Here is a 10,788-nt window from a genome sequence, read left to right as displayed (position 1 = left end):
GAAACTCACCTGTATTGAGGATTCCGTAAAAATGTCTCTTTGTGATTTGTACAGCCACCAGCTCTATCCGCATTATGGCCACGTATGCCTATCGTCCAAGCCCCATAAAATGTAGTTTCATGCCATGTCTTACTAAGACTAAGTAGTTTGGTATTGATAAGGAAGCATATGGAGAGATCAGTAAAGTGTTCGACAAAGTCATCAAAGGTCATCCTGAAATTCAATAAAAAAAAAGGCATTAAAAAAATATTTTTCAGCATTCATTCTAAATTTACAATTATCTACCTTATGAAGTTATCTAAGCTCACATTTTTATTGAAATAAGATTTGTGACACAGTCAAGCAAATCAGACTGTTGTTAAGGTTAACCTGTTGAAGGAATCCTTGAGGTAAATTATATTTACTAAAACAGTAACTTTAAATATGTATAACAAGGTATGTTACTTCAGAATTTGCTCGTAATTTAAGAAAAAAAAGTTATGGAATACTTTAATGATAAATTTTACTAGCTAGACCAGATCCAAGGATGGGTATGTCAAAAAAGTTTATTGAATTTTTACTTGTTGCAACATAAATTCATACTTTTTTTATAATCTTAGCTACATGGAAATTTATAAATGGACTAAAATATATTTCCCATAAATCTTAAGAATATATGTATTCACATTTTAATATCCTATTTAAAGGCTACCTCCTAAAATCATAGAAAATACTAAAAGGCCTACCAGTCACTTAATAATATATATAATAGAATCTAAAAGAAACATTTAAATAATTAAAACAACCACATAACCAACATCTTTAGTGAAAGTCTTTTCATGGAGATATTCTTTAAAAAAAAAAAAAAAAAAAAAAAAAAAACTATTTCAATAAGTATTACCCCACAATCTATTATACATTTTGCAAGTACAGTTTGGTTGAAAGACTCAAAATTAGAAGACTTATGTTATATCTCTAGAGTTACTTCTACAATAAAATACCCCTCAAGGCTGCCATCTAGAAACCTCCTCCTATTTTTGTCTGGCATCCAGATGACAACTTTTGTATAATACTACTTTCATGAGAGAGATTTTTTAAAAGTTTTAATCAAGACTGTTGATGATAATGTTATATTAAGTATTTACCTATTATTCAAGGTATTCTAGAATAAGAGTTTGTGTAGTCTGTGATACACGTAATACTTATGGGTCAAATTTTGACAAGCATAAGACATGCTTCGCCTGCTGAAGCAGTGTATAATTACAGTATAGATTATATGAGTACCTGTATAGCGATCTTTGTGATGAAATAGTATTAGATTTAATGTGAGAAGGAAAAATTACCATGCTATACCAAAAGTGCTAACAAGAAATTCTTTAGGCCTACCATATGAGTGGCTCAAGTACGGGGTTGGTCACCAAGGTTTTGTTTTATAACTTTCCCTCATGGGCTGGTTAATTGTTTAACTGTTGATAAGTATCTATTATGTACCTATATTATTAAAAGTTACTAGTTATCTTGTCACAATTGTTGACTATTCTACTAATTATTTTAGATACAAACTTTATCCAAAGGGCTTTAGGGGTCATAAGACTATTGATGTCACACATACAGCACTGAAGGCAAGTTTTGATGTAAGAGATCCCCATTGCATACATACATTCAGCATGTTTTTCTAGAATAATCCAATTCATATTAAAACATGTGCTCATGTTCTGAACAAAACATCCATCCTGATCTACATTGAGAAAAAGGAAGAGGAAAAGAGGTACGAAAGCCTAGCCAATCTTATTTAGTTCAACTATCTAGGGCCAAGTTGCAACTCATAACTCAGAAGTAGTTGTTTCTTAAAGACCACTATCCAACAGCAAGGTAATGTATTAGGAGTCTGGAGGCAAACAGAAATTCAAATCACCATACAGATATATTGTGTTATCTTAAATCGTAAATGCAAATAAGAAATATTTAAGCTAACATTCAAAGTACCATAAGCTAACTTAACCAAGAGAACCATATCAAAGAAATCAGAACAAAGGATAAATATCCATTAAAAGTGTTAAACAAGCTAGACTTAAATTCCCACATCTCAACAACAAGAGGGTTTATACTTATAAGTGGGACTCATAGAAAGGGGAAAAAATGATAGAAGTCCAACCTTCTGATAAATGATAAAGTACAAGCATCTATTAAAAAACATATTGTATATCCTTCAAGAAGAAATCTCCCTTCAAAAACTATGAAAAAAGAAACACTTCTTTTGAATTCACTGACGATTCTTTTTTAGGTATTCTTTATACAGTGCTTAGTGACAAAAATGCTAGCAATCAGAAGAATAATTTACTTATGGTGTTGATATGATCCTAAAGGATAAAATATTCAGCCTTTCTAAATATACTAGGTAACTGATTTATCATTCAGAAACACGTACTTCTCTAGTTTACAAGCTTAGTGAAATGACAAATTCGTAGATAATTTGTATTTTTCCTAACTATACAAACCTTAGCTATTTAACAGGGGTATTACTTTCGGCGTAGCTGAAATGACGAGCCATTAATTTTTAACGAGGGTTTACTACCCACACCGCTAGTTAGTGGGGGTAGGGGAGGGCAGCTTGCTACCCCCCCATCTCACACACCTGTGCTTGAGCTCACTTTGCTTAGAGGTAGGACTTCAAGGGGAATAGGGCTGGCGGGCAAGTTTGGTTAAATAGCTAAGGTTTGTATAGTTAGGAAAAATACAAATTATCTACAAATTTGTCATTTGTTCCATAACTTTAATACAAACCACGCTATTTAATAGGGGTGACTCACCCATTAGGAAGGGTGGACGTCCCAGCCAGTCTGGCTTTTGGCTTTGCCCGGGGACTCCTTATCTGAGTGTGTAAGCACCCAAGAAATAAGGAGTCCCTGCACTTCGCTAGAACCTTGCTACACAAGGTCTGCGGCCTACGCAAGCTGTGTGTGAAGGTATGAAGAAGTGTCCTAGAAAGTTGTTCTGAAGTTCTTTAGATGGAAACTTGTAGACTAGGACTTTCCCAATACCACCTTGTCAGGGTATGGGGACGTAACAGTATTAATCTTAATACTAGGAACACAAGGGAGCATGATTTACCTGCAGTGGTTTGAGGTCAGCTATGCAGAGAACCCAGAATGCTGCTTTCCCCAAGAGAGGGGATGATGAAGAAAAGAATAAGGGCCAGTCAAACCTTTTCATTCATGCAGACTAAAACCGGGTAACAATGCCCTCACCCTTCTGCTACTTCTCCAATAAGGAGCTTGAGGTTTTAAACCAGCTGTTGTGCAGTCACCACAGGACCGATAGAGAACATATCGAGTCTCCTGTGGGTCACGTCTTGCAGGTAGTGGGATGTGAACGTTGTTTGACGTTTCCACACCCCAGCTTGAAGAACCTGCGTCACTGAAAAATTTCTTTTGAAGGCCAGGGACGTAGCTATGCCCCTGACATCATGTGCTCTGGGGCGACGTGACGGAGGAGGGTCTGGATTCAGTACCAGGTCAATGACCCTGCGAATGACCCTGCGAATGCATGCAGAGATGGTGTTCTTGGTGACCCTCCTCTTAGTCCTTCCTGTGCTGACGAATAGTGCTGGCACATGAAGACGGGCTGCGGCTGTTCTTTTGAGGTACAGCCTCAAGCTCCTTACTGGGCATAGTAAGAGATGGTCTGGGTCATCTGTTACAGTACGGAGACTAGAAATCTGGAAGGAGTTGAATCGAGGATCCACTACTCCTGGATTCTGAGTCTTAGCAATAAACTTAGGGACGAAGCTGAACGTTACCTACCTCCATCCCCTTGAATGGGCAAGTTCATACGAGAGAACATGAAGTTCGCTGACTCGCTTGGCTGAGGCCAAAGCTAGCAGGAATACCGTCTTCCAGGTTAGGTGGCGATCTGATGCCTGGCGTAATGGTTCATATGGAGGTCTCTTAAGAAACCTGAGAACTTGAACCACGTTCCATGGGGGAGGTCTCACTTCCGACTGAGGGCAGGTAAGTTCATAACTACGTATGAGTAGAGAAAGTTCTAGCAATGAGGAAATGTCCATTCCTTTCAGCCTGAAGGCGAGACTTAAGGCTGAGCGATAGCCTTTCACTGCCGAGACTGAAAGGCGCATTTCTTCACGCAAATACATGAGGAACTCCGCTATTGTTGGAATAGTGGCATTGAGTGGAGAGATACCCATTCCATGACACCAACAGAAGACTTTCCACTTTGCCTGGTAGACTGCTGCTGAAGACTTTCGCAGGTGTACAGACATCCTGATCGCAACTTGTTGCGAAAATCCTCTCTCAAAGAGGAGATGCTGGACAGTCTCCAGGCGTGAAGCCGTAGTGAAGCTATGGCTTTGTGGAAGAAGTTGGCATGTGGTTGTTTGAGTAGATTGTGTCGTGGAGGGAGTTCTCTTGGTGGCTCCGTTAGGAGTTCCAGAAGGTCCGGGAACCATTCTGCGTGATGCCATAGCGAAGCTATGAGGGTTATTGAAATATTGACTGATTTTCTGGTCTTGTTGAGTACCCTCATCAGACAGAACGGGGGAAAGGCGTAAACGTCGATGTTGTCCCAATGTTATTTCAAAGCATCTTACCAGAGAGCCTTGGGGTCTGGGACTGGGGAACAGTATAGCGGGAGCCTGAAGTTCAAGGCCGTTGCGAAGAGGTCCACAGTCGGAGAACCCCACAAAGTCAGGACTTTGTTGGCTACTAGATAATCCAAAGACCACTCGGTACTCACTATCTGAGATGCTCTGCTCAGGTTGTCGGCGAGTACATTCCTTTTGCCCGGAATGAAGCGTGCCAATAGTGGTATCGAGTGGATTTCGGCCCATCTCAGTATCTCTACTGCTAGATGGGATAGTTGCTGCGAAAAAGTACCTCCTTGTTTGTTGATGAAGGCCACTACTGTGGTGTTGTTGCTCATCACCACCACAGGGTGACTTGCCAGGTACTGTTGGAACTGTTGAAGGGCCAGAAAGACGGCCTTCATCTCTAGGAGATTTATGTGGAGGTACTTTTCTGACTCTGATCAGAGGCCTGAGGTCGTGTGGTGCGGCATGTGGGGCCCCCATCCTTTTTTTTGAAGCGCCCGAAAACAGCATCAAATCCGGGGGGAGGATGAGAAGATCCACTCCTTTTCGTAGGTTCTCGTCTGCCACCCACCACTGGAGATCCGTCAGTTCCGCAGGTCCCATGGGGATCTGGATGTCCTGGGAGTCGTATGCTTGATTCCACCGGGACTTGAGTCGCCACTGGAGGGATCTCATCCTGAGGCAACCATTCGGAACTAGACGGGCCAGCGATGAAAGGTGACTGAGGAGACGTAACCACGATTGGGCTGGAAGTTCTTCTCGTCTGAGAAAAGGTCTTGCGACCTTCCTCATCCTTGCTATCCTGTCGTCTGATATGAAGGCTTTGTGGAGAGTGGTGTCTATAATCATGCCTAGGTATACCAGTCTTTAAGTGGGAAGCAGTGAAAACTTCTCGAGATTTACCATGATCCCCAGATCTTGGCAAAGTCTCAGAAGTTTGTCTCGGTGTTGAAGAAGGGTTGACACCGAGTCTGCTAGGATTAACCAGTCGTCCAGATAACGGAGGAGACGGATGCCAATCCTGTGTCCCCAAGATGATACTAGGGTGAACACTCTGGTGAAGACTTGTGGTGCTGTGGAGAGATCAAAGCACAGCACCTTGAACTGGTACTTTCTGTTGTCTAGGCTGAATCTAAAGTACTTCCTTGAAGACAGATGGACGGGGATCTGGAAGTTCGCGTCCTTTAGGTCCAGTGTGCACTTGAAGTCTTGCGGTCTTACTGCTAATCTAACCGTGTCCGCCATCTCCATGCTGAACGGAGTTTGTTTAACAAACTTGTTCAGAGCTGAGAGGTCGATGACTGGTCTCCAGCCTCCAGACGCCTCCCTGTTGGAGCCCTTGGGCTTATAGCAACTTGCTTTTCCAACTAGGGTTGTAGCTTGGCTAGTAATAATAATAATAATAATAATAAAGAGTCGACTGAAGAAGCCTGGAGATCTGTCGAGGACCTCTTGGAGAGCGCCCTTCTTCAACAGGGTCTGGACTTCTGCCCGAAGGGCTTGCCCCCTTGCCGATCCCATGGCAAGGGAGTTCAATGACACTGGATTCGTCGTCAGGGCAGGTAGAAATGTCATGAACGGGACACGATATCCTAGACTGATCACGGAGATTGTCCAGGAATCGGCCCCGAGTTGCTTCCACCTGTTTGAGCAACTTTGTAGGCATTCCCCCCACTGGTGGACATGCAGGGGGACTGCCTATCCTAGTGTTTGCGGCCTCGGCTGCTCCCTCTAGGAGTCTTGCCTCCCCTGAAGGACTTTTAGGGGGACTGCCTATTCTAGTGTTTGCGGCCTCGGCTGCTCCCTCTAGGATTCTTGCCTCCCCTGGAGGTCTTTTTGCCTTTCCTTTCTTAGTGGTCTTGACTGGACGGGACTGCTGTGGTGCTGGAGGCTTATAGGGCTTGGATGTTAAAGCCCTATGAAGGAGGGAGTCTTGATGAGACTTCCTCCACCTCTCAGCGGCATGTTCCACATCCTTAGGCTCGAACAAGATGGATCCCTCCAGGGAGGAATGTCTAAGCCTATTGATCTCGGTGCTAGGGACCTTCTGATGGAATCTCAAAGCTACTGCATCCCGACTTTTCAGGATGGTATTTGCCCACAAGTTCGAGACTTGGTGGGCCAGAAACTCGATCGTGCGAGTACCTGAGAGGAAGGTAGGTTTCCATAGCTTTCCTGGTACGTTTTTGGACAAATCCTCAGAACGTATCAGGATACCTAAGGTCCCCAACCAGATATCGCGTGGCTTGCATAGCACACTTCGCAACTTTCTCTTGGTTGAGGATCTTGGCTGCCGAGAACGAGACCCGCCGGTTGGAGAGTCTCCCAAGAGGGACTCCCCTGGTTAGCTCTTCCAGCGAGTGGTGAAGAGGAGGAGCTAAACAAGGCTCCTAAAGGATCTCGAAGTACCTCCTCTACTGTACGCGAGGAGGTGGGAGGAGCTTGTTGGTGGCACCGAAACGGTTGGAGGAGGACATCTCGGAGAGCTGTTGTGAGATCTTGTCCCTGGTACGCTTAACCCCTTGAGACCAGGGCAGTGCTGCACTGGTCTTGGAGGGTTTTTGAGTACCAAAGACACGGTCCAAGACCGTGTCCTTGCCCTCTCAAGGAGGGATCTCTGGGTCGGAAAACCCGTAGAGAGCCCTCATTAGAGTCAAAACTTGCAAAACGCATGCTCTGACTCTTGCTGGTCTTCTCCTGCTGTAGGACTTGCAGCAAAGTCTCCTTCTATCCCCAAAGGCTCTTCTTGGGGAGAGTCGCGGACATTCCCTGAGTGGCTAGCTGGCTCCATCCTAGTCCTAGTAGAGGACTTCGGCAATGTTTTGGCGTCCTTAGATTCCTTCCTGGGAAGGATGTAGGACTCCAACATTGATGAGGGTGGCAAGTTCCTTTCAATCCCTAACTGAGTAGACCCCTCGGCGCGAGGAGAGGTTTCCCCTATTGGTGCGATAGAGGAAAGTCTCTCTTTACGTGATTGCCTTGGGGACGGGAAATCTTCGTCCGAAAGGGAAGGGGAGGCAGTCTGAGGAAAGGAAGGAACCTGCCTCGAAGGTCTGCGTGGAGTCAGTTTCGCCCTTGGGGAAGTGACCGCGTCTGGAACTCCTCTTCTTCTCTTCAAAGGGGTAGAAGAAGCCATGGTTCTGTGTCCCAATTCAGAGAAGACAGGCTTGAAAGCCTGCGTTACGGCTCTGATCAGTGCACCGAACCAGTGCTGTTGGCTGATAGATGCGCTGTCAGACATACCCCTTGAAGAGACAGGGATTGAAGGATCCATGGGAGGAGTCCCCATCATTGGTGGGTTCGCCTGTGGTGGCTTTGGGATCCTGGACCCCTCTGGATGTTTCCCTTCTCCCACAATGTGCAGCGGTATGCGCTTGCGGGGAAGGGAATGAGGCGATGGCGACCTTGCCATGCGTAGTTCAGTAGTCTCGCGTGAGGGAGAATAATGGCGCTCGCGCAAGGGAGAATATCGGGGCTGGCACGCGGGAGACTGTTAGCACATGGGCGCGCGTGCGGGAGACTGTTGGGGCGAGAGCGCGTGCGGGAGAGTATTCGCACGCGGGTTAGCAGGATTAATACGTTGAGTGCGCGGGCGTGCGGGAGAGAATTTGCGCGCATGTATACCAGCCGTAGGGCGCGCGCGCAGGAGAAAGATCCCTAGTGCGCGGGTGCGCAGTTGAATCATGTGGGGCGCGCGGGAGTGCGAGAGAATGTTGGCGCGCATCCTTTGGAGAGGATGGGCGAGCGTGCGCAGGGCACGTGCGCGTATCCTTGCGGATGCGTGCGGGAGAAGGCTGGCGCGTGGGAGAAGCCAGCATTGCTGACTTCCCCGAAGTATTACTTTCAGTAGATCGTTGGCGCGCAGGTTTTTCATGGCGCGTATGATGATGCGCAGCATGGCGCGCAGGAGAGTTGAATGTTGGGCGCGTATGCGCGCGGGAGAGCGCCATTGCGCAGGAGGTTGATGGCGCGCAGGTGGGCACGTAGGAGAATGTTGGGGCGTAAGCGCAGGGCGCGCAGGAGAACATGGGCGCATATGCGCATGAGGGCACGCATAGCACGTGATGGAGCTATGCTTCTGTTGGAGCATATGCGTGGGCTTGGCGCATACGCCCTTGATGCCCTGTGTTAGGGTTTAGTGATGAGGCCTGACGAGCTACTAAGGAGCGTTCGTTAGGTCTCGTTTGCGCGTAGCGCGAATGTGTTTGGCGCGCAATAGCGTGCTTAGGTGGAGCCTTGTTAGGCCCATGTAGAAATGGTGACAGCAGGTCGGCAGGTCTGTCGGATGGAAGGTCGACGTGTCCTTTAAAAGGATGACCTTCCACCGAAGGAGATCGCGAACGATCTGCAGAAAGGTCCAGGACCAGTGCAGGAGCAGTGATAGATGATTGGTCTCAAGGCTCCTCTGCGGTGAACTGCATCGAAGATGTTGAACCAAAGAGGCGCCTCCTCACCGCAGGCAAAGGAAGGCCTCTAAGGCGAAGAGGAAGGCGAGCCTTCCGACAAGTGCGCCCTCTGGGGGCCGTTGGATCAGCAAGCTGACCTTCTGCAGTCCTCCAAAGAGGAGTCTCTGTAAGTGAACTCTCCCGAGGGAGAGAAACACTAGCAGGAGAGACTGATAATGGACTTAGTTTCTCCCTCGTAGGTTGAACAGGAATGGGAGAAACTAAGCTATCAGCTACCGTAGAATTTGGAGAGGCAGAGGTGATGGGTGATACCGCATTGGATACCTCTGACACCACAACGTCGACAAGAGACAGAAGATCAACCTCTGATGGTGACGACGATTGCTTGACAGCGGCACCCAGTCAGATGTAGTTAAGCAAAACCTCCTTGGAGGGCAAACCCCTTGGAGGGCAAACCCGAACACCCCAAGGAGGACCAAAGCTGAAATAAGGAGGTTAGTGACATATCCTCCCCCAGGGGGAGAGGTGAAGCTGCTTCGCTAGGGGAAGCAACGTCATCTCTCGAGTCCCGAGGTTGGTAAACGGTACATGGGTCTACGCTACCACTCGACGGTCTCTCGAAAGAGACCGACCGAGTGGGAGCTTCAGAGGAGGTTTGGGCAACGAAAGAAAAGGCCTTGGGTTTTTCTCCTTTCGAAGTAACCTTCGAAGGAGAAATATCCCGTTTGGACTTCTTCCTCTGTCGTCGCGAAAACCTCTCCCACTCGGAGGTAGACCACTTTCTACACCTGTTGTTGCTATCACACCGTTGGCCCCTACAAGAAGGACAAAGGGCGTGAGGATCAGTCTCGACCGCCGACATGAATGTTCCACAGGGGCGGTGGGGAAACCTAGGGCAGGTGCGCATGATCGCAGAGGTCAACTTCACATATACAGAACTAGAAAAAGAAAAGACAAAAGCAGTTAAATGGCTGCCAAATGACGGCGAGGATGAGAGCGGACACGTCCGACCACCATCCGAGCCGAGAGCAAAGTGAGCTCAAGCACAGGTGTGTGAGAGGGGGGTAGTAAGCTACCCTCCCCGACCCCCGCTAACTAGCGGTGTGGGTAGTAAACCCTCGTTAAAAATTAATGGCTCGTCATTTCAGCTACGCCGAAAGTAATACCCCAATTGAATAGCGTGGTTTGTATTCCAGTTACGGAACAAACTCAAAGTACAGTATTAAAATTATATAAAGATTTAATCTAATAGACATACCAAAACTCTCCATCATCTTCAAAAGTAAGCCCCAACTTCTCTCTTTCAGATGCAGAGACTTTGGACCACTCTGGTGACCTGAATGTAAAAATTAAGCTTTTTAGAAGAATTGCTTCAAATAGAATTTAACTAACATTATAAACAATACATTATTACTGCTTTTTCAACATATTTAGACAAATTAAATTTGAATTCCTGAAACAAGAGAGTTAACAAGAAACAAACAGCAAAGACACATGCATGCATAGGTTGATATAGCATTAACATCTGTTAATGGGTGGTTAAGTCTGTGATTTAGGAAAATTACTAAAGTACTTAGTATCAATCTTAAAAAGAGGTCATAAGCATTTTAAATAAGGTTTTCCAAACATTACTTGGCAACATAGGTTCTGTGCTAGTGCAGCTACAGTAAAATAGGCATAACTAAAGATTCATGCCTAGGCAGTCTTTAGAACACAATTTATTTCTATGCAATTACTGCAACGAAAGAAGCTGCTACTGTATAAGTATGCATCATATAACATCTTCTACATGTAGAA

The 10,788-nt window shown here is 46.0% G+C and overlaps 1 protein-coding gene across 4 annotated transcripts in view; it reads right to left on the bottom strand.

Annotated features, from left to right (window-relative positions):
• The window catches only part of LOC137639843 (calpain-5-like), a 257,729-nt gene that overhangs the window by 59,962 nt on the left and 186,979 nt on the right, over nucleotides 1-10,788 (bottom strand). For all 4 annotated transcript variants that reach the window (XM_068372097.1, XM_068372099.1, XM_068372098.1 and 1 more), the window contains 2 exons: nucleotides 10,250-10,327; nucleotides 10-213 (listed from right to left, as the gene is read on the bottom strand). In XM_068372097.1, the coding sequence (XP_068228198.1) occupies nucleotides 10-213; nucleotides 10,250-10,327 (282 nt within the window). The remainder of the gene's footprint in view (nucleotides 1-9; nucleotides 214-10,249; nucleotides 10,328-10,788) is intronic.

The sequence above is a fragment of the Palaemon carinicauda genome, chromosome 4, assembly GCF_036898095.1.
Source record: "Palaemon carinicauda isolate YSFRI2023 chromosome 4, ASM3689809v2, whole genome shotgun sequence".
Classification (NCBI taxonomy): Eukaryota; Metazoa; Arthropoda; class Malacostraca; order Decapoda; family Palaemonidae; genus Palaemon; species Palaemon carinicauda.
The sequence above is the reverse complement of the archived record's forward strand: the minus strand, read 5'-3'. Positions and strand labels throughout refer to the sequence as shown.